Source organism: Myzus persicae, unplaced genomic scaffold (assembly GCF_001856785.1).
Source record: "Myzus persicae strain clone G006 unplaced genomic scaffold, MPER_G0061.0, whole genome shotgun sequence".
Lineage (NCBI taxonomy): Eukaryota > Metazoa > Arthropoda > Insecta > Hemiptera > Aphididae > Myzus > Myzus persicae.
In genome coordinates, this window is record NW_019101202.1 from 348,765 (window position 1) to 375,169 (window position 26,405).

Sequence of the window (26,405 nt, forward strand, 5' to 3'; positions counted from 1 at the left end):
GTAGGGGGTGGTTTCGCGTTGATGTCCAGGATTTTCGCGAGATCCTTTTGCGCATCGCATAGTCGTCGTCGTCGTCGCCGTCGCCGTCGCCGCCACCGCCGTCGTTGGGTATTAAAACGCAAAGTAGTCGACGAAAACCGGAGATTTGCCGGTGATAAGTTACCCCGTAAATTATCATTTACCTCGGACGCGCAGTGTACTTACGAAGCGAGCGTATACCTCTGCGTTAATATCGTCGCGCTGCACTTGGTCCGCAGTAGTTGAACCTTTGATCCGATTTAGGTGAAATTTTATTTCCAAAAAGTCGTAGCGCCTTGACGATAAATTTTACGCGTTTTTATTGTAGGTACGACGGAGGTGGCGGCGGCGGCGGCGGCGGCGACTGCCCACATTGCGAAGTCGGTAAATCCGATACGAATAGCCACATAAACGTCATTTATTATACGCGTCGACTGTGCGATATAATAAAAAATAATAATAATAATAACCATAATATAGAATATGATATACTTTATATTTATTATATATTTTTATATGTAGTCACGCGAATATATAATAATATGTTATACGGTTAATATAATATCGCAGCGTTAAACCTGTACAGTATATTGTCGATCTAGGTGTTTTCGTTTTTAGTTTTCATCGTCGAAGTTAAAAAAAAATAAACTCGAATTTAGAGCATATACAGGTACATGATAATATTATTATTGAATATTATAAAATAACGTTTTCGGTGCGTCCACTATAGGCTCTGGACAGTTGAGTCAGCAATGACTGGACATTTTTTTACTCATACTCAACACTTTGCACGTTCTCAAAGTCTGAAAGTAAACAAGCCGTGAACGTTTAAAACGGTGTACGCGCCCGGTGGACGAGGATCGAGCGGATGGCCGCCGCACCGCCCAGCCGTACATAATATTATAATATGTTTTTCCTCTTTTGTTTTTAAAACCTTATTAGTGAATATATAATATGCAGCAAGCGTTTACAAATACTCGGGGAAAACCGTAATTAATTACTCAACCATCTCTAACGTCTCGGCACTTTATGCACGCATATTACATATATACATATTCGCGATCGTCGTATAATACGTATATATATATATATATATATATGTATATAATTATTATATCATGGGTGTGTGTTAAATATACGCTGTAACGCGCGTGGTATACATAATATGATAGTATATAATTCTATATAATGCGCTCGATGTATATATTTATTATGTGAGTGTGTGTGTGTGTGTGTGGGATAGTATATATATATATATATATGTATACGCACACAAGCATACGACCGCCCCCAAACTTTGCGTCGACTAATGGCGTTTGGACGTACAACACTATTATATTATAATAATATAATATAACGACCCCGTGTCCATCAAATACAATATTATCATATACATAATTTCATATAATGTACCTACACTACACCATATTATTATATATAGGTAGGTTGGTACTAAAGGATTCTATATGGCTAAACAAACGCGCAATTAAAAAAGAAACGCATGGGTACTATAATATTATGCACGTCGTTATACGGCTCGTAATAAAATCGGTTGTTATTTTTAATATTTCGACTGCGAAATATTGCGGCGTATAAAATAGAGCTCATACAAATGATCTATGTGTATACATATGTAGTATATATTATATAATATTTTATAATACGCCTCTAATAATATTTATGTGGACATTTACGCGTCGAATCCCGTAGGATAAAATGTGCAGCAGAAATAAATTATTACGGCAGACGGGGCCTGCAGTGCCAAAACAGGACGAAACCGTTTTCATAAAAAATCCTGTTTAGATTGTATTAATTGATAAAGAAAATATAACTGGTTCCTAATTTCCTATATATAATATATTTGCAAGAACCGGACAGATCCAACAGATCTAACCCGTATGGGGAATATAGTGTACTTGCGGAGCTGTCATTATAATTGATACAATATTGATGAATATAAAGTTCTAGTCAAAATAAATAATAGCGCCCTATGTAAACGTCATCATAATAACCCGCGAAATTGGTTGTGCAAAACGATGCAAATAAACGTATGTTCGAGAAAATTTAGGTGAAAGACTAAAGATTTTAAGCGTATTTTAAAAAAAATTACAGGCTGACCGAAATGGCGTACAAACGATCTAAATCTTATAATTAGTAAAAAAATAAAAAAAATAGAATGATGGGGAAAGGTGGGTAACCGTGCATCTTTGTGCAGTTTGAGTAAGTCACAGTAACCTAGAATTTGATTTCAATACGATAAATCATTCCAATACGAAAATCGATTCTGAAGGAAGAACTTCTGTCAGACTAGTATACTTTATGATATATTTATATTGCTATAAAAATAATTTATTAGTTTAAAGGATAGTAATAAAATATTAAATTTCATGTGTCTACTATTATTTTTCGTTTTTGAATTACAACCAACTGAGCAATATAGTATCGATTTAGTCAAAAACTGGCCGTTTTTCACTAATTCCTTTTTTGTTTGCCAATAATTTATAGGAAATTACTGGGAATTTTTTACTTTTGATCCCCCGAGGTATATCAACTAGATTCACTTTCCTACCAGAAAAGATAATAACGAAGTTGAAAATCTAAGCTATTTTTTTTTTTTTTGTTCCGAGAGGTGATGACAGACACAAAAAAACACACACACACACACACACACACACACATCGTTGTAAAATCAATACATTCATCGGAGCCCTCGGGGCTCTGCAAAATCGAAAAATACAATTAACATCTATACATACATTTATACATGTATATTATCATACGTGGGGAAGACTCTTAAACATACAATGTAGTCTCACCCTTTTACACGCACGCACTCGCAAATGCGTAATGCATGTAACAGTCGAATAATAATATTGTGCTACCCGAATTTGGTATAGTTTAACTGATAATCGAAAGAAGAGGAAGCCATAAATGTCGTGATTTATGTTACGAAATTTAACACTCCGCCGAAACACGGAGGCCGTCCGAAATATATACAAATCTTCCCATTACCTCTCTGCGCAAACACGATATAATATATATATATATATATATATATTTGCACTATATTCTACTCTATATATATATACCTGTGAATAAATGGCTTAGGTTCAATAATATATAATATTGTATATACATATATTATTATATATACACACATAAACGCATTACACTATGTACCTGTACCTTATGTAATATTATTATAATATTATATTATCCATTGCCCGAGATACAATACGCCTGCTGCAGGGTATATAATAATAATATAATATATAATATAAGCCAATAAATTTCGATTTGATGTTGTAATATTATTATTATTATTATTATTATACGCGCGCCGGTGCCGCTGATAGCGGGGTTTGAAATCCATTCATCAATCAGAGACGCCCCGATACGCGCTGTATATAATAATATATCGGTACCCGTACCCATATTATAATATAGTCCTACATTTATAATAATATATATTTATATATATATATGCATACAACCCACTCCATTAATCGAAACCGTAGTCTATATAATAATAATATTATTATTATTATTATTATTATTATTATTATATACAGAGGTACACAATGGCACACTGCTCTGAACTCTATGCTCGCGGACCACAGCTATTATTATTAAAATATGACATCGTGATAAGATAATAAATATTATTATGATACGCGATCCGTTGACCGTGGTTAAAGTCTTCGTCGAAGTCGTTGAATGTCCCACCACGGTTATGATACATAACAATTTGACGATTGTGTATAATATAATATGGTTATAATAATAATATCATTTTTTTTTTGTCATATATTATATTTATTTTACAATAGTTAAACTATAGAGATGATCATTAATCATACCTACTCTTGCAGATGATAATTATGAAACAAAAAAAAACATTATTTACAGTTTTTATTTAAGCTTGTACCTTCCAGTTATGGAAAAATAAGTATGTTACTGCTGTCGGATTAAAACTCGGTCAATCAATTTTAATTTCTGGCAGTCTTAAGTACTTTGGACAAAATTTGTATCAGAAATCATATTCATTCTGAAAAAAATAGAAACTTCTGTCAAATGTTCAAATATTGAAACAAAAACAACGTGATACTCACTGTAATAAATATATAACTCGTGTGCAAGACGTGTGAGAAGTACATATTTTGTTCAACCCTCGAGCATGCAAATATATATATTGGGCAGTTCTAAACAATCCCCAGTCTAAGCTCAAGATATGGAGGGGTATAGCCCTCCAATAATCAAGAGTTTAGACCTAGTTTCGCCACTGGATATTATACTAATTACTATCGCGTGTTTGTTATGCGAACAACTTACTATTAATATAACGAGTCGGCGGAGCGTGCAGTGCCCGAGAGCTGCAGCGTGGGCAGTATGACGTCCTTTGACGTGAATATTTAGCCATTATAATATCACTAACTAGAAAATAATATGAAATTAATCGGACAAAAAAAAAAAAAAAAAATAGCAATCACGATGATGATAATTATACAAACGCGGCTGTGTTTATAGTTTCCAGAGGCATGATATTAATATTATGTATGGTTCTCTCGCTTCACAATACCGACAATGATGGCCCGAATATAAAAATAAATGCATTCATGTCATATTATATATTATTTTATTCATGCATATTATTATGCGTGTATGTATCCGATCGGTATGAAATCGGTCCGGGCTCGTGCAGACAGCGTGATCCCTCCCCTCCAGTGTGTGTGCAATTCGTGCTATATGTCTGTTGTGTATATATGTGTAGGCTAACCGATGAAGAAACCGATCTCTTTTTTCAATCGTCTTTGTCGCCCGGACGCACACACACTGTTATTATTTTACACTACAGCGACCCATTCTCAGCAATAATAATAATAATAATAATAATAATATATGGCATTATGTTTTAAGCCTCCCCCGCCGCCGCGGAACGCACGACACGAGACGAATGCGCCGTTCGCAGAAAACCCGATCGCGAGTGATCAAAAAGGGTATTATATTATTATTATTATTATTATTATTTTATTAAGCCGAACATAAAAAATATATACATGCAATATAAAAAGCTATTGCCTCCTTTATATACACGTATATATATATTGTACATAGTGTTCTTATGTGCTCGCGTACCGATCTCTTTTCTTATAGAGTACCGGAGCGTAAATGTGATTTCGTCCGACGACGACGTAATTATTATTTTCTAAAGGGATGTTTTTTTTTCTCGTATAAAAGCGTATCCGTTTAAATCCGTTTTATCGATCTCCCTCGACCGTAGCAGATGAACGAGTGTTCGAATAGCGAACGTTTCCTGAGCAAGTTAATACGCGAAGGTGAAAAAATACAAAAAAAATTTGTCGCCCAACGTGGGGCTCGAACCCACGACCCCGAGATTAAGAGTCTCGTGCTCTACCGACTGAGCTAGCCGGGCAGTTGTAGTTCACGTCTGGACCAATGCCACTTAATGCGCAGACGAAGTATTATTAAATTAAATTTTTTATTAATTTGAATCCTACCTGAAATAAATACCCACCTGCTTCATACGAACGATTTAAATTCAATGCGTTACTTTTTGATACTGTAATAATTATAATAATATAATTTGTACGTTAGAACGATCATAGTCTGACACCTGATTCTAATGAATGATTGTCAAAAACAAGTTATTTTTAAAATCAATATTTCAGGTGTAGTCGTTCAACAACTCGTAATTTATTTGATGAATTCAGTTCCACACTTAATTTAGTTTAAAGGAGAAATTCTAATTGCGACTTAACCCTAGACTCTAAAGTCTGACATGTACAAACGTATACATTTATAATACAATATAATTTATGTTTAACTTTACAGTTTACCATTTACCGTTTATAGTAGGTACTTTTATTGTGATTAAATTGGTAGTATAATTATTAAAAATGAAAATGTACAGTTATTATTTTTTTTTTTTTTTGTATAATCACGTTTTAAGTTTAATGATGATGCTAAAAGTATACCTACCTATCTTAATATTGGAAAACTCGGAAACAAATGACGCGTATTTCAATGGAACTGCAATAATATAATATTGTTATCAAGGAAGACAATAATGTTTTGATACGAATTTTTGAATATTATTATTCAACCTCAACCAACTCAATTGTTTATGTAATAACATTTTTATATTGTTTAAAAAAAAAAAAAGAATAATTATAGAATGCACAAAAATATTAACGAATTTTGAAATAGATATCTACTGAATAATAGGTATAATGGACAGGTTTTATACATTAAGTAGGTAGGTAGGTACCTATAATATGGTACATTATTGTGTTATAGTACATCAGTAACTCGCCTACCTGTGTATGACATTAAATTTCAATGTGTTTTTTGCGATATGCACTTAAACACACAGCATACAGTCGAACGTGGTATTTTTGGCGGTGAGATGTGGTCACGACGTGTTTTCGAGAGAGTGATGGAGTGGGTGAGAAGGAAAAACCGAGTGAGAACGTTCGCGTGTGTGTGGCGCCGAGCAGTGATTTTTTTCGTGGGGCCCCGCCGGAAGCGGTGAACAATATTTTAAAACAGCCAGAAACGTCTCCTCCAAAAGTTGTTCGGCACAATAAAACCAATGATATATCATGGAATTTTTTTACGGTGAAATAGTACTGACAATAATATCAAAAATAACCACAAATAAACACGAAACAATAATAATATTATCCACGACGGGAAATCATGTGATGGGGGGGGGGGCGTGAACACCCAGGGGTCGTGATGGCGATGAAAAGGTGGAGATTTTAATGACGTCAAGATAAAATATATAAAAACAGTTCTCGTCTGTGGCGACCGGCTTTAATGGTGAAGGCACACTCGTATAGAATAATATTATCAGGATTTAATTTTTGAAAACGTAACGGTCATTATTATTATTAACAACAACGACAGGAACTGGAAGCGGGTGAATAGGAAGGATGTGAACGTCGCGGTGTATATAAAATAAAATAATAGTGGGGGTGGCTTGGATATAGGTAGGTACAGCAGGTTAACGAGTGTTCCGAAAAGGATACATCCTTAGTATGCGACGAATATTTCCTTTTCATACAATTCCGACGAGAATTCGTTTGTTAATGGTTTTATATCTAAATAATAATTGCAATAAAACATAGTGGCAAAAAAATAAAAATAATAAAATAATAATAAAAATAACGACCAAAATGGTTTTATTACGCATTCACGCATGATGTAAGGTTCGATTACATACTATTATAGCTCGAACAATCATAAAAACAAAATTATTATTGTACATTTGTGCATGCCTTATCACGGTAGCTAGGCAGTCAATAATACCTAATATTATATTATAATATTATAAAGAATATCAAAAGTATGAAATACCCTAAAAATTCCGTATTTCATATTACTACAGCACTTCCATATCAATTATCATGTCCATCATTTTTATATGATATTAAATTTACACTTAACAACACTACCATACACACAACAACAAAATACGATTAATATATACATAAGTTTTTTTTTAAATACCAATTTAAAATAAGTTAGTATTTATTATTATTGTATAATGCTTACCTACTTTAAATAATCGGCTATCAATAATACAGTTAAAAAAAAAATACCTCAAAACGCAATAACTAGATCGTATTATATGTATTATTTACGGAAGACAGTTTAATTTAAAATAGTAAAACTTATACTATTACCTAAAAATAATTATGTTGAAACAATATTTTAGAAATTTTTAGAAATTTTTTCCATATAATAAGAAAATATTATGTAGAAAAAAAAACGTATATTTAAGTATAGGCGCAAAGAAAATATTGTATAAATATACATGACATAAATTTGTGTAAGATGGTACTTTGATTGTCTTAAGAATTTAAGATAATAAACAAAAAAAAATATGCTAATCTTACAACTTCTTGTACTAGTTTCAATCCTCGGAGTTGAAGTACTAAGTTTATGCATGTAGTTGCTCTACTTAAATAGTTCGCATAGCTCACGATGGATTTTTATTCGTGAAAATAATTACTTACACCGACCAAGGATTTTCTTAAGTATACAATTTATAAAACAACAAAGTAATTACATATTTTTTTTTAAATTTCTTTATTCAACGAATTGAATATTCAAAGAAAAATATTTTATAATATTTATACAATTAAAATAATAAAATACTTTAAATTAATATTCACTGATAAATTAATTTAATATCTTTGAATTTATTTTGTTTTGTACATTAAATTATTGCACTAATAATACGCAACATTTTTAATGATTGAACATTTTTCTGCTATACTTATAATTTTATTTTTATTTAGATACTAATTGGTTAAAACTATTTAAATCACCATTTAAACATTACCTATTCTAAATTTAGTTGTGTCAATAGTTTTAACTGTACCTATCTACAACATACGAGTTGTATACGAGTCGTAATATTTTATGAATTCATGATCTTAAAGTATTTTCCTTATTCATTTTAGTATTTTAGTAAGTGTTCCCATAAAATATGTATTCACTTATTTTATCATACACGTTTAGAATTCATTATTTAAATACACAAAAATATAAAGAAAAATAAACTTTATTCATTAAAGTCACTATTTTATGACTATTTTAATGAAAATGATTCATTATTTAAATTTATATTTTTTTAATTTGAATTACGTCTAAACTATAGCTTAATAGCTTAGTAGATTTGTAAATACAATTTTCAATTACAACAATAATTTCGAGGCATGAAAGAACAATCTAGCTGGTATATGAAATGTAAACATTAAACAAAAAAAATCATATTTCCAGATTTTTTTTGCAAACGTAACATTTTTAATAACACTGTAGCGTGTTACTCTTCCCTGGTTTTAATTTATTTATTATTCGTTGAAAACTACAATTGACTATCGGCGAATAATTCCAAGCCACCACCACGTATAATATATAGTGATGGTGGCTATTACAACTAATAAATTCATATGTCAACCGTTTCAAACGCAAACACAATTAAAAATAAAACTGCACATAACGTATTTTAATAAAGAATCACGTAAATCGTGCGAATACCTATTCAAATCTCGGACGGTAATTCACTCGTCCCTCATTGGTTTACAGTTTAGAGCCGCGTGCACAAAACATTTCCGTAAATACAGAGCGCAATATTATTATTTTTTATTATTTCACAAAAATCCATTTATTTCGCCCATTTCTATGTCATTTTTTTTTTTTTTTGCCTTCACATTTCTAATAATATATCGCGAGATATCACATTGCCGGATTTCCTTTTGCAAGCACCCCTCTCCGAAAACTATATTGCCCATTTTGGCACCAGTCGCGGGCTTTCCCACTCCCGCCCCGCTCTCCTAACGCCGCTGTTGTCGTGTTATTGCCGTTATTATTGCACGTGTGAACCCCCGACATTGGCGAAATAGGGTGGGGGGGGGGAAGTTGGGCTTTTTATATTATTCGCGGCCGACACGCGAAATAATTCCGTCAAAACTGCAGCGTACTCGTGAAATCGCTCGGGTTTTTGGAAACCAAATTTAAGAGTTTCGCCGAGCGTTAGTCAAATCTACAGCCCGGACGACTTGTAACGTCAACCGTTCGACGCGGACGAAAGGTAACCTATAAGTACATCTAACACTGCAGTCTCCCGGGGGCGAATTCGTTTTCCGTATAAATGTGTATAATAATACATTATTATAATGTACCTATATGGTCGCTGATGCCGAATGATCAGCATCCCTTTGTAGAGAACACGGTCGGATGTTTTCAACTGTCAGCAATTTCACGGTATAGGTTTTCTCGTCTTCTGGCCATGAATATGCATAGCTAGTAAACCTCGCATATATATATGTATATATATATATATATATATATATATATGTGCTGAATGTAGCTTGTATATATTATATACTCTGCTTGTATGTGTATACAGTACATACATAACATCACATATAATGTTATTTATACACTATTGTCTGCGAGCTCGGAGACTATATATATATATACCAGATACCTATACATATATATATATATATATATGCGTGTGAATGGAAATTTCATGTGAAAAACAAGAAGATAAGAATAGCGTGTTTCAACTCTTCGCGCCACACTACGCCTCCTCTCTGCCCCCTCCCACTGACGGTGTTATTTATATGTATACGTGTAGGGTTATATTATTATAATATATAAATATATCATATTGTATTATTTATTATTATTATTATTATTATTACTATACACATTATATCGTGCACACTGCATGGCTGGTACGCCTTCAATGCCAATAACCCGACTGCACGGGATTTATGAGCGTTTTAATGCGCAGCACTGGAACGCTGGAATTCGCGCAGGTGCCTTGCGCCTACAGAATCCCGATGCAATAAAAACATAATGTTTTATTATTAAATAATAAGCGATGCCGAAACATGTTGATTGTTGTTATTATAATACGAACACTGCACCGTGTAATAATATTATACACTGCCGAAAGTGGTTCCTCGTCGGGTGCAGTAAAGGCGCGCGGTTTCTGAAATGCCGCCGAGTCATAAACTCACTCGCTGTGCAACGATTTCGCTCGGAAGACAATATAGTGTCTCTCCGCAGAGGCTTGGCAAAATATCAAAACCAAACGTACTTGGGATTACCGTCTAAATGAAATGTTTTCACCGCGACAAATGTTTGTAAGTGTTACACACACACACACACACCCACCCACTCGCAACACCCACAATTCCATAACGGTTTGCCATATGATATTATAATTAAACACACGCTATAAATATTATATTGAATGTAACCAATGTACTCGTTTTTACATCGCTGCCATATTTTTATTTTTTCAAAATGTAAAAAAAAAAATATACATTTGATGTATTCATGTATAATATAATATATATTATGTACTATGTAAGTGAGCTACAGTATTGTTATGTAATAAGAATAAATCTATAGTAGAAGAACAATCTGAAATAATTCCATCATTAATATTTAATACACATAATTCATGGAAACTTGTTTGTTTTCAAGGTCAAGTCATTAGCAATACAAATACATTATAAACACAACTATCCCTATCTTCCACATTCAAACTTCAATATGTTGGGAAATCTAAGCACAACAGTTTTATTGATACCCAATCTCACTAAGTATGCACAAACCCAAACTTCGAATATTAACTTAAAGTTTGATGGCCCGTGTCTGCATATAATAATTCAAAACAGTTTTAGTATTAAAATGTAATTTATAGTTTTTATTATAATTAATAATTTTAAAAATAGTGTAATTTTTTTAAATAATTAGGATGTGGAAAAAAAAATGTATTTTACAGTGCGTAAACTCAAAACACTTCATAGATAATATCTAAGTACACTAAGACTATATCTTTCAATTCCTATAGTATTTCTCAAATATATTTAATTATTTTAATGATAAAAGGAATATTATTGTACTTGGACAATTTTTAAATAATTTGTGGTCATAGTTCATGAAAAACTCAAAGAGTGATGGAAAATAAAACAACAATTGCATTACAGGTGATGGTCAAAGCACAGATTCACCCGGTTTCGAGCTCTTCGATTCGGACAACGGCCACGATCTCACGCTATCACCACAAACTTTTACGGCGAATACCACAGCTGAGTCTTTTCTGGTCAACGACAACTCAAACAGCATAGGCATGCCCGTCAATGAGTCCGACACAGGTAATGTGAATACTCTACCGTCTTAGCAAAACATAAACTTTAACCGTTTAAAAATGTATACATCAATTATTAATGAAAATAACGTTTTACTAAGTAGAAAGATTTGTAAAATCGTATTATTATAATATTATATAAGTAGAAAACATTCACTTTGTGACTGCGAAATTCCGTTGGTGCTCTTTTATTATAAATTATTCCATTTGTCAAGTCAGACGTTAGATATAATATGTACGATAGGAAATAGAATATAAAAGAAAAACTCAACCAGCGATGGAAAATAAAACAACAATTGCATTACTGGCAGTTCTTATGTTATGATATATTTTTGTTCTGTAAATAAACTGAAAAAGTAGACTAATAACCTATTGTTGTGGCCCAAAGATATTTAGAGCTTTTCTGGTTCGGTAAAATTAGAACGCAATACAATATGTTGTAATCGTGATAGTTATCTAAGCAATTATACTAAAACAATACTCACAAATTAGCAAGTTATAGTTTAAGCAGAAAAAGATTAAAAAGAAGTATTGTGCAATTAAAAAAAATTAAAAATTAGTTAAAATAATGTGAGAGTTGTTTTTTACGGTTCTTTTAATTTTATCATATTTATTTTCTCTTGTTTCTAGTCAGGAGGAAATATCCCGGCTATAAAAATTATTAGTTTATTCCTAAAATTTATTGTATTTATATAATACAATAAATTAATAGCGGAATCAAGTTATAAGTTATGACATGTTTTTATAGTTGAATCGATATAATCTATATTATCTAAGTTGATTTTATGTATTCATACTATTTGATTTATGTAACATGACATTTTCATGGATGAGTTTAAAACTTTCATTTTTTTTTTTTTTTTATCACTATGTGATTGAAATTCGATCATAATTTTTTTATTTTTAGTAGGTACACACAAATTATATGATGCTTATATTTTCGTCAACTTAATATAAATTTTGTGACATTATCAGTATTTGGAAATTACGAGTTTTTTTTACGACTTCTGGGGATACTTTGATATATGTTTTTTTTATTTCGAACTGTATACCTCTCCAGTGCACCCGGTGCGTTTGATTACGAGTAAATTCTACACCACTTTTCCCTTCTCTCTCCCACACATACACACACAATAAATACGTATAGCTCGAAAACAACTGCCGGGGGAACGATAAATAAATTTGGGGAAAGTTTTGGTTTTGGCGCCCAACAACCTTGCTCCCCCACCCCCTTAACGCGCCCCCTCGCCCGCACGAATCCTTATCCCATGCGTAATTTAATAGTTTCCACCCCACCCTGGTGACGGCGGCAGCGGTGATTTAGCCCCACTCTAGGATAAAAACTCATAATTCACGATATTGCCAAATGTATGTGCATGTATGCTGAAACCCTCTCAAACACACCCCTTTTACAGAAATAGGTGACCTGCGACGCCAGAATTTCTAAACAGAAAGATTTTATGGAGAGAAAACTTATTGATGTTACAAAACAAAATATTAAATTCAGCATCTTGTATTTGACCAAACATTAATATTGATAGCTGCTGGTAAGATTATCAACCCCGAAATAAATGGGTAGTTGTAAACTAGTAGGTCAAAAGTACATCATTTTGATTAAGTACAACATAAAATGTAATGAGTGTAAATATTGTTTTTTCTAAGAGTAGTAAAGTATGCATATTATGATCTAGGTAATGAAATAAGTTCAAAATTTATTAGGACCTTTATAGTATAATATTATATACCATTAATCATTTAAAGCTTTTCAAATTCGATAAGAACTTACAATAGTTTTTCAAAATTAATTTATAAAAACATACTATTTCTATTTTAAAGCATATTTTTTTTTCTTATCTTCTTAAATGGAAATCTTCATAATTAGTTTTAAATGTACACACTACAGATATTTTTTTTTGTTTGTACATATCATAATTTAAAACAACAGTGTAATTATAATAATAAGAAGACATTTATTTCAGAAATATTAAAATATATTCATTTTTTAAAATAAAAAATACTTTCTGACCTAACCTCTGAGTAACCTAGTTTTAGATTGGGCAGTATTTAATTAATAATAAGATAAATCATAATAACAGCAATAACAACGCGTCAAAAGAAAGCAGCAACGTGCTGGTACATTTTAATCCATTTAAAACCATTTAAAATAAATTTATCATTATTTTTAAAAAAATCAGTTATAACTTATAACCCGCGTTCAAGTGTAACAAAATGGTTTAGTCGAATTTTCATTTATTAAACAAATATAAATAACAATGATATCTGTGATACATTATGTTTGGTTTTTAATAATATCACATCAAAAAAGTTGCTATTTCATTGTTTTTTTTCTTTATTAAAATCAGAAGCGTAAACTATATATTTTTACCATACTTTTGACATAATATAATATTGTCTCTAGCTCTTTTTATTAATATTATTAGGTTTTGGTAATCCCTTACAGTCAACAGTAAACAATAAACTTATTGGATACTCGTTCAAACTACAACATAAAAAAAATCGGTTGACATATTGGTTAAAGTGTGCGATTTGTAATATACACTAATATACAAGGAGATGTGAATCCATAGTAGACAGGAAAACGATTTCAAATCCCGAAAAAAAACCTTTAAACATTTTGATGTGCGTGTGTCGTGTGTGTGTAATTTTAAACTGTTGGCATTTGTTTATTTGGCTGTCGAAGTAGTTGATGAAAATAGTTGAAATTTAAAACAAAAGCGACGTATTTGATTCTTCGGACTTCCTGTAATCCAATAAAAAACACGTAACAAAAACAAATAAAAGTGTAGGTTTGTTCAAGAACTTTTATGATTTGAGCAAATAAATCACATCCGTTTCAAAAACATTTATTCAGTTATCATTTAATGTACATTTATTTATGAAATACTATCAACGTTTTCAGACAAGCAATATTATGTTTTATTCATAAATAATATATTTAATAAATACTTAAATAATTGTAATTGACATTTCGTTTTTTTTACTCTAAAGTATAGAATCGGTCCCTTAAAACCTTTTTTTGAGGGTATTTTTACATGTTAAAATTATTAGATAGGTATCATTGTGTAATAAGTGACAACACATAATATGAAATAAAATATTCACAAGTATTATTATTTTAATCGTATATTAAGATAAAAAGTTACTTTTATAATAATGTATTGGTAAATAACCTATTATAAACAATATTACAATACTTCATTTTTTAACATATTTATTCTTTCCACGTTAACATGCAAATTAATGACGTTTATGAATTTTTAAGCATTTTAAAGCATCAAAGAAATTACGTTAATGCATCCTACAGTGCTAACTAAATCTTTCACTCAAATTGTCGTTTATTATAAATATTTATACTATTATTAACAATAATATTCCATTTATATTGTGCTTATAGGTTTAGATGGTATTAAATTGTGTGAGAGTTAAATTTTTCTCCGTTATATTTCTATTAGTGCCTGCATGGAAGATAAATTCTATATAGTTACGCAGTGTCGCATAATATGAGTTATGAATATCAATTATTAAATCTATACCCTAACTGTATCAAACTATGATATCGTGTACCTATGGCCAAATTAATTGTTGAATGCAAAATATATAAAGCAACATGTGAACGACCGTTTTATCGTTTTTGGAACGTAATGACTGGGTACTTGACGTGTATGTATACTAGCACTAAAAAAAAATAAATAAGAAGAATAGCTCAGAAAAAGTCACTCAAAGTGGCATATTAATTAACGTCGACAATTGCGTAGACGTATTTTAATACAAAAATGTAATTTTAAACTTGGATGAAAAAAAATAAAATAAGAAATAAACTAGTAGGTTCGTAGCATAATAAAATTAGAAAAAAAAAAAAAAACGGAATACTCTACAACGGTACAGCACGCTGGTTGTAGGACCTATATATGTATGTGCATAAAACGGGCTGTCTGAAAACAGGTCACGTTGAATGGAACAAGGGACACATATACATACATATATATATACTCTTGTGCACTCAACACGTCTTAGTTTAATTAAACGACAACCGTAGGTGGGCCAGAGCAAGCTGCTGGTTGGTGGGTGAGGTGAGGAACAGCAGACAGGTACTTGAGTCCATTGTCAGATTATTCAGATTTATTTAGGTTACGTGCGAGCTTAATGGCAAACGGTAAACAATGATTACCGACGAGTTTAGCGACTCGGAAACCTACGTTGTTCGAAGGGCTTTTATCGTGTTTAAATATCAGGAATAGCCTAGACAACAACCACGACTGAATCTGATTTTGAAACGACTATATTTTGGTACACGAGAAGAGCTGCAAACGTACTATAATATAATAATAATAATAATAATAATTGTGAATTGAACCACAACGAAACCAACCATTATTCCCATAAACAAATAACACGACTTCTGTCATTCTCTTGTTGTTGTTGTATGATTACAACAACTTTTCAAAATCGCCGAGTATACTTTCAATAATATTAAAATAATAATCGATACGATATTATCATACTTAGAAAATCAGAATTATATGGTTTATCAATCCTCATTTTATGCGTTATTCAAAACAAAAAAAAGTGAAAGTCATGAGTCGAATTTTTCTAATAATATAGATATTATTTTATTATTTCATCTAACATATAGACAAACATAAATAAACATAATACGGTTTCAAAATTGACACCTATTTTATGAAATTCATTAATTAATAATAATTAGTGATGGACGACGACATAGATTATTTGATCATATGATATCAAATGGCAAATTTTCAACAACGATATCAATTTATAAATATCCGATAAATTGCAATATCAAAATTAATGATACTCCGCGGTAGTATCCAAACCATAATATAATTCCAACAATGTGGCTGATAATTTTAAATCAGCTTATCAAACCTGGGAATTTAAATATAGAAAAATAATAAGAGATGACATATTTAAGAACAAAGAAATATTTTTTTTTAAGTATTTTGGTCAAGTGAGGAAAGGAAACGAGAGGGTTCACATTTTGTAGGTATCTGAATATTCGACTAATCAGCGGAGAAATTAGTTTCCAGAAGTGTTTCAAACACCTTCTCAGTTACAGAAAATTAGCGCTTCACCCTTTTTTCATTTGCTGTCAAATTTTGGACATTAAATTTGAATTTACAGCATACGATTTCGAATAATTTAAATTATTGAGATAAGTCTGAGCAAGGCGATATAAAAAAAAACAGAATCCGAGCTGTAATTTAGTAATCTACAATGGAGAAAACCACAATATTTATATTTACCTATGTTCATACACCAGAAAATTAAACTCTCAGTTATGTTTGTTGTGAGATTTTTATGAAACGGTTTAAATAAAAATATTAAATAAATTCAGTTAAATAAATTTGAATTAGAAAAAAAATATTTATTATTCGAGTGTAGCCCGGGATATTTATACAAAATTATATTATATTTATTAAATATGATGAAGATCATTTATAACTGTGAGAATAATGTTTATACTTACTGTAAGAGTTTGTTGTTGTCAGTACTTTCAATATAACTTTATTCAAAAGTTGATCGAACATCAAAAGATTACTTTTATCGCCAAGAATTTTCTTATATTGAAACATTTTAATAAGTAGTAATTTTTCTCAGAAAGTCCGTTTGACTGAAGTAAAAGCTTCAAATAAAAATGACTTGAGCTTTATAATTATGATTTCTTTTTTTTAAACAACTTAAACTTTCCACCGATCGTATCTCTTACAAAATAATAATTCACTACCTACTTTTTCGAATGACTGACTCGACAATATTATAAAGTTCTACAAACAATTTGAACAAGCAAAAAAATACAATAATTGCATACAATATTTTTCTCTGCCCAACAAAAATTTTTTTACTGCGCAGTTTTGTAATTATTTATATTTAGTTGATGATATTTATTTAGTTTTGGGTCCCATAGAAATAATCACATTATTCATGTATCAAGTAGTTAGCCTGGATATAATAATAAAATAAAATAAACAGTCACATGTGTATACTCAAAAAATTCCAGGAAAACTTGTCTGTAATGTGACAATTATTATTAGCGATTTTTGTATTTTTATCAATAATTGTAGGTACTTATTGTTGTTGTAATTATTATTTGAAAGGAATTGACATCATATTTTGGGTAGAAAACGATATTGCATTTACCCGAAACCCGAAAGTTCATCTGATCCTCGATCCTTTTCTGGACTTGAAAGAAGCTCATGGCCAAGTTATTCACGCATTATACATTAAATGAAACCTAGACTCCAAGGCAATATAATTAAGTCCTTTAGTTTCCATCAGTATGAGTTCACAAGGATCTATGGCTTCAACCGGAAATAAATAGGCCCTTTAGACTCCCGACAGTGAGTGGCCATATATTGAACTCCTTAACCTAACCTATTTCGTAGTTACCCTAAATTTCAAGAAACTTGCAGTGTTGCAACGTTTAGTCGTGTGCTACATGGAACTGTCCTATATTTAGAATAATAATATGTCAAAGCCGCGTCCTTTCCAAATAAATTAATTACGACATTCAAATTATATGCAATTTATAATGATGCATTGGTTATAATATTATACTACCAACTTTTAATCAAAACGAAAGCATACAATACTAACAACAACGTAATTAAAACAATACCTATAGTTCATAATTTTTATTTAGAAAACATTTAGTAAAACATTTTATTTTGTTTGTAATAGAGGTTGTTTCTATAACGTAACTACCTCTACTCGTTTTGCTGGATTTCAAAATAGTCTTACTAGTTTTCGGATAACTGAGTCATCCTGTGATCAGCCGCAAAAGACCAATTTTCTATTGATCGCCTTAAACTTTCGGTCGGAAGTATGAAAATGAATATCCTTAATACCTCCAAACCATTTCAACTTTCATTCCCCTTTTACTTCCGGCTAATTAAACGATCGAACGTTATGTGGAATACATGGTCTTTTAGATAAAGATCATTAATTGCTTTCGCCAATGCGTCGTTTTATCGTCTAATATACACAGAACGTCTTTAGTACCGTAGTTTCTCCAATAAAATATTCTAAGATACTCTGTCGTTGATCATATAATTCAAACCTATGAAATCACCCAAACCCTATGCAAGAAGAAATAAACTTCGAGATCACATATTGCGTTAAGTACGTTTTTATGTATTAAAGGAGCCATATTTCATGAACGGGGTGAAGGGGGGGGGGAAGTCAAGAAATAAACAAATGTCCAGAGAAACATCGATATGATGTAATTTAAATACCATTCGCTTTATATTATTTATACTAAACAACATTTTACGAAATTTAACATAAAATAGTTTGCGTATCGACTACAATTTGTTCATGTCAATGTAAAAGACGAAGCTAAGGATTGGTTTGTAGGCCGTACGTTTCGGAATCTACCAGATTTCATATCGAAATTTCATGGGACTTTCGTTCGAGTCGTCAACATTTTTTTGTAAACTCGTAAGAAATCCAACGCTGAGATATTTTATTGTAAAATTCAAACCCGATCAATTTAAAAACTACTACAAATTTAAAGTTATTACTTGAAAATACTTAAATAATGAGAAAACATTTTTATGATAGAACATTTTCAAAAATATTATGATGAATATTATGATAAATTAATTATTTATCATTTTAGTTTTGCTTCTATAAGTGATGAAAAAAATATTTATATTCTGTCAAAAAACTAAATAATTTAATACAAGGTTCCTTCTCATAGTTTGTAATCAAATAGCAATTTAAAAATAACGAGATCTTTTTTTCAGAATCGTCTGCAGGTACTTTGAAGTTGATAATATTTTTACAAGAATCAAGTAAATACAATTTGAAAACTATTTTATAGTTCAAAATGCATATAATTTTTAATATTAATAGATTGAACATTTAGTACACAGCTCTTCAAAAAATTCTGCAAGTATATAAAATACAAATTCATTAAAGACATTTGAAATTATCATATCGACCAAATTGGATATTTAAAAGAAAGAAAAAACAATTTTTTTTATGGCTGTATCAATGATTATGTTGTTATTTGAAAAATATTAATGGCATTAATGGCCCTTGGCACTGGGCAGTTTTCAATATATTCGGAATAATTTTAAGCTATTTACATCATAGTTGAATGAACATATATTAATAACTAATATTAATATTTTATAATATCCTTAGGAATGGAGAAACTGACACACTGCAGTCTCCGCTTAGAATTGTTTTTCATAATATGCAATGATTAGTCGTTGGATTCAAATTTAACACATTCCATGACTCATTAACTCGAAACCTACTAAAGAGCTGCAGAGAGCTGCAGTTATTTTTTGCATCGTATAAGTATAGGATGTAAATGCATAGGTTTAGATATATATTTTAAAAATATCTTTATCAAGTCTAGAGGATGAAACAAAGAACCATAATTAAAGTTTGGCAAAATGTACTCTGTCTGCAGAAAACTTATCGAAAATAGTTTTAGTTGACCGACATCAATTATATATGACAGGGCAGTCTCAGACTGTCAATTAATAATACAACTTTGTACGGTAATTATTTGTGTTCCTCTGGGATGTAATTTCGTTGTTTTTCGTTCTGCGTTTACTGTTTGATATTTATTAATAACGAAAACTGAGCCGTTAAAAAAACGCCAACATTTTGACTTCGAAAGTTCGATTGATTGACGAATTAAAATTAACTCTGTATAATATATGATGTTCCACCGAACGTTTTGTACTTACCTATACTGTTACATATTATTGCATGAAATGATTCCTTATTTATTTGTTGTTGTTTTTTTTTTCATCTACATAATCTAGTTTATACATTATTTCTATTAGACACTACGCTCTCGGTGTACAGAGTGATTGAATTGCGAAATAAAGCCAATGGTACTGAACATTGCTTAGGTGTTCTAATGACATATTTTAATTTTCACGTCTGTGTCAACACAAATTACACGCCATTCGATAAATTATATTATAAATATACATAAATATTTTGAAGAAAAAAAATACCACTTTGACTGTTGTTGACCTTTGTTCGGACGAAAAGGTTAATATTATTAACCGTGCTGTCGGGTTAATACATTTTTACAGATAGTACCCAACTATTGTCGAGGACTCGGCGGTCCTGCAGACGGTTAATTAATTCTAACCTCGTTTTATGACGGAGCATAATATCATAAATTAGTCGGAATAAGCCTTTATCCTCTGTTAAATGTGTCACGACTTAGGCAACCACCGTTGTGTCGCCATTGTATATCCAACGGTAAACATTTACAATTTTATTATTATGTAAAATAAAATTACGTCGAAAACGCGTTTCTGTCCGATGTATGATTCTTTTGAACGCGTGCATGTATAATATTTTAATCCCTTTACACTTATTGGCATTTTTCCGGTGAACGATTGTTGTTTGAATTTCAAATTTTAAATTTAAAAATGTCAGTTCCATTCCTTTACCATCAGCTGCTAGACGGTATACCCATGTATATGTATAGGTATTGCGTCAATTTCTAAACGCACACATTTTGAGTTCAAATGTTTCTAAGTAGGTAATTTGCGTTTATTGCATTATCGCAGACGGTTCGCGATGAATGCGAATTTCACTTGCAACTACAATATACATGTGCAGGTATACTATACAGTGTGCACATAATAAACTATTCGGAAACTTAAGATCCAATATTTTCTATCTGCCGCACTAGGTAAGGTTATTTCAGATATAATATTAATTTGGATTGCACCCCGTGATATCCTGCAGGTTGCGAACAAGTCTTGGAGAGATTCCGAAAACACTCGTTTTTGATGAAATATACATATCCCGCGCCTGCACATTGCGTATTTAATCGTCCCGAACAGGGACTAATTATGATAGATGGATAAATATCAGGTGTAATCCGATCGACATTAAGCCCAAATACGATTATTGTGGTTAATTTTTTCACCCGCTTGCCCGGAAAAATAACGATAGGGCGAAAACGGGAAGTACCTATATATACCTATACGCTGCTGTAATCAATTTGCGTGAATTTATCTCTTTTGTAAAATAACATTTACCATACAAATTGACCGATTTTTTCGTTTATCCGTGTACATCTATAGGTACGTGCGAAGGGTATAATCCATTAATTAAACATTTTCCGGCGTGCCACACAAAAATTATACGTTTTGTTAGCAAACCTTGCTCGCAGATATTATTGTAGTAATTGTCTTTTTACGAATATATATTTTATCCATGAGTGCCTACGTAATATTGTTCTATTCGAGTCAAAGTTACATATTATTATTATTCAATACATCGGTCTAAATCACATATTGTACACGCGTTATAACTGTTTAGGTATAGCCAACACGTTGGTACATTATACGCCAGGCATTTAACGGTTGTTTATATACTCTTATAAATTAAATTAAATCTCGATTTTTTTTTTTTAAATATCAAATAATAAACGTCAGTGGTTATGTTAAATAAATGTGTTTAATCTAAAAAATAAAAATAAATCTTTTTTTCTGGATCCCGCCCGTTCGGAGCCACTTATTCCAACTGGACATTGTAATTAATGCGTTTTACCCTCGGAAAAAATGAATGCAAGTGTTTCCCGCATTGGAATCCAATAGCGCCTCCTATTAGTGTGTTCCAATGACGTAGTCTGTTCAAAAATATAAAACTATTCTTTAAACCATAAATAACATATTATTAAGCTTTATTAAAACAATAAAAAAAAGTCAAAATATACATATTTCAAAGTAAATTATAAAGATATCTATATAATGTATGTGTGCTTTATGGATATTTATGTGTTAGTTGGATCCACAATCATACAGACATTGCATTTGGTCTATGAGGAGTAGTTACTGTTTTTTAACTTGTGCTCGTGGCTTATTATGCTGTTAGACGAGCGTAATTAAAATTGTATAATAATATTGTGCCACGATATTTCCCTTGTTTGAAGCGTCCTGTACCATATACGTTCTTTCATTTTTTTCCCGTGGCTATTTTGACAGCGGGGGAAAAATAAATAAAGTTTTGTCCGGCGAAACAATAATTTATTCGCGTCACTCGTGTGCGCATGTCCGCGGGTACAATGCATTTTTAAAACAAATATCGACTCTCGTTAGGGTCACGAAATTGAAAAGTAAAAAAAAAAAAAAAAAGAAATAAAACAAAGTGAATTACTATATATTCATCGGCCGGCCGTTTGTATTTATATCGATGTCGGGGACTTTATAATATGCATTCGGAACTGGCCGCCGCCACCGCGTTTGCGATGCGCACACACCACCGAGGCGCTACGCGTAAAAGTCCGGATTCAGAATTAATGCTTTTTCGAATATATTTAATTAAGCGAGACCGGCGGCGTGATTCCCCTGTGGGAAATACGGCCACGCATATATACGTACACGTCTGTACTGTATACCTACTCAGCACACACACGCATACACGTTCACTCACTATATCGCACGCTCACTATATATATATTGAGCATTATATAGATATAAATGTAAACGTTTTAAACCCCTGTCGTTTGGTTTTGCGGTACGGGGGCGGCGGCGGCGGCGGCGTATAGGCTTTGTACATCAATATTTAACCGGAATTATAAATAACAAAATAATAAATAATAATAATGTATAGGAGTAAACAGAAAAAAAAAAAAAATAGAAAAAACTGTTTTAAAACGCACAGATGAAAATATCACCATAATGAAAATCAACTGCCCGCAATACGCGCAGTTTCGCGGTATACGTGGTTTTAACCGAATTACCGACGTACTTTTTGATCCTTTAATAATATGCGATACATGTGCACATCGTATAGGACTGGCCTATATGGTATATAAACGTATATTGTGGACGCACCGTGTAGGCCCTCGGCCGCGTGAGCCTGCAGATGCCTTCTGCCGGGCTCTAAATGATAAAAATTATAATTATAATTTATTTATATTTAAATGCATGTTGTGCATAACTGCGAACTCGCCAAGTCCATGGTACCATGCCATAATATTGTTATAGAATAATAACAGTATTTAACATCAAATTACATTTTTGTTACTATAATAATTTATTTAAATTCTGTTTTAACTGATTACCTACATAGATATAGTAATAAGCAGGTACGTCACTTATTATATTTTATAAACTGTAATCAATTATGGGTGCATTTAAAAACACGAGTACAATTTATAAAATATATATAGAAGTGGTAATGCCACAATAGTGAGAGAAAAATCGTTACTAAAAATACAAGTTTCTGGCCCGAAGTATGGAAAATTACCTTTTCAGAAAATTAATAAAGTTCGTATGTTTTATTCGTGGCTTATGACTTTATATTATGTGTTATTCTGTTACCTGCCTAGTGTTAGAAGGTTAATCTTAGTGATTAGTAGCTTAATATGGATAGTTTATGAACAACTTTGAGACCTTATATCTTCCTAAAAAATTGCTAAAAACTATAAGTCAATGAACGTCAAACATAATTGATAATATCATACTCGGTTTTACTTTATTTTATATTTGAATTAACTTAACAAAAATTTAATTCCCTAACTTTTGAGTTGATACAACTGTCAATTATTAATATTATTCAATATTTAATTTTATTCATGTTCGTAACCGCTATAAATGGTTACAGAAAATCGAAATTTGGATAACTAAAACACTGTATTTTAAAAATTATACATCAATATATTATAATTTATTTTGTACTTGTAATAAGAAAATATACCTAACCTAAACCCATGCCTATAAATACAATGATAATATGTACAATTTTCGATTGCTAAATATTATTAACTGGGTAAATAAAAAAATACATTGAATAATTTTAATAATTAAAGCATAGGTACCACAACACCTATATGGTTAAAGTATGATGAGTTTTTTAACTAAAATGCACTGTAGGCCTTTTAGAGCTCTCCCATAACCCTGAATATCTACCACAGTTTTCTCACTCTGCCGATAAAGTTTTTCAATTTAAAATCTGTTTATAATATGCACAGTAAATATATAAATAGGTATTGTACGTCTAAAATAGTTACACGATTAATAAGTATACACATAATTAAAAGTCGAAAATATATCATTTGCTATTCATTATGTGATAGTAATTTGATTGGTTACAAAATTATTAGAATTATGAAGTTATGTTTTTACGTTGCAGTATCGGTTACATATTTAATCAGATATAATTCTCGATTCGGATGCATATAATATATACATAAACTGTTATGACAAATTATACTTTTTAAAGAAGTCACTTTTCAAATTTTACGGTTTTTTTTTTTGTCGATAAAACATAATATCATAATTGTAAGGAACGGTGAAAGAAAACTGTAATATTTATGGTGAAGCGATTTTAAAATAAATATTGTTTTAAGGTGGCCGTTATTGTATTGTAATTCTTACCGAATAATTTTTTACTATAGGTAGGTACATGTTTTGTAAAATGTATATTTTAATTTTGAGTAGGTATTATAGTATGAAATCATAAAGGGAAATGTCACAAAGTTTGCCCAGCTTTATCTATATGTATTTAAAATAAATCTAAAAAATTGTTCTTCGACATACTTTTAGACAAGCATTCACTGTAGTTTGATAAAAAAAAAAAAAAAAAAAACAGAATAGTAACAACGAGTACCTACTTAAAATACCCAGGGTCAGCTCATAGTTATATCTCATACTGCGATGATAATTAACCGTTTTGTTTTTTACAACAATCACACACAACTTACGGTGAGCAAAAAGTGATAAGCGTTCAATACCTTGTACCTTGTGTGTTTCTCACCAGTCCTTGGGCTGTAGGTATAATATCTAAATATGAAATCAAAACTTTAAAATTATTATTCGTCTTAGTTGTCACTCGGCAAATTCATACGTCAATTCGTTGTTCTATTGATGGACCAATCGTATTGACGACTTTACGAGTGATAGTTAATTCGCTCGTACGATTATCATTATTGTACACTTACAAATAAATCGCATCCATTCAATTATATTAAATATTTGTCAGCTCTCAACTCAATTTAACGTATAAAATAATGTACTGACGATATTTCAATGTTGTTGCCTACCTACTTAAATATTATTATAATTCTCAACCGATAATTCCTCTATGTGTTATTATTTTTTGTCGTGTTATAGAACAGCTTTTAGCTGCTTTCCTGTAGGTACACGAATCCGGCATTATAATATTTTTATTTATTATCTTTTAACAATTATATTATTGTATTTTTAATTAAATTTTCAAACTTGGATTTTCATAATGATAATAATTTAATAATTGAAACGAAAAAAATTATCTGGAAACTATACCGGTATTATTTTTTTTTCATATAACTTAATATTGCTTTGAGTTTGCATGAGAGAACTCATTATTCACATACTTTTATAATATTATTGAGAACTTGTAATATTAAATTATATGGTAACGCTAATGTCTATATTTTATTTTGTATTAATAAAAAAGTAAGTTATTAAAAATATTGGAATATGCTGTATTATATATTTAATATATATAAAATATATATATGTATATTAGTTTTTATTATACACAAGATATAATATTGAATATTTCCTTTTAGAATTGCACAAAAACGTAGATAAATTGAAAAGTTAACGAACAAAATTAAAAGTTTCATCATAATCCGTTTTTTTCTTCATAAGTGTTAATTAAAGTA

The 26,405-nt window shown here is 30.9% G+C and overlaps 1 protein-coding gene and 1 non-coding gene across 3 annotated transcripts in view; one reads left to right on the forward strand and one right to left on the reverse strand.

The window, feature by feature from the left end:
• The window catches only part of LOC111028193 (serine-rich adhesin for platelets), a 262,409-nt gene that overhangs the window by 132,443 nt on the left and 103,561 nt on the right, over positions 1–26,405 (forward strand). For both annotated transcript variants that reach the window (XM_022306743.1, XM_022306742.1), the window contains exon 4: positions 11,559–11,726. In XM_022306743.1, the coding sequence (XP_022162435.1) occupies positions 11,559–11,726 (168 nt within the window). The remainder of the gene's footprint in view (positions 1–11,558; positions 11,727–26,405) is intronic.
• On the reverse strand, positions 5,380–5,452 carry Trnak-cuu. Its single transcript has one exon. It is a non-coding gene; the product is annotated as a tRNA-Lys (tRNA).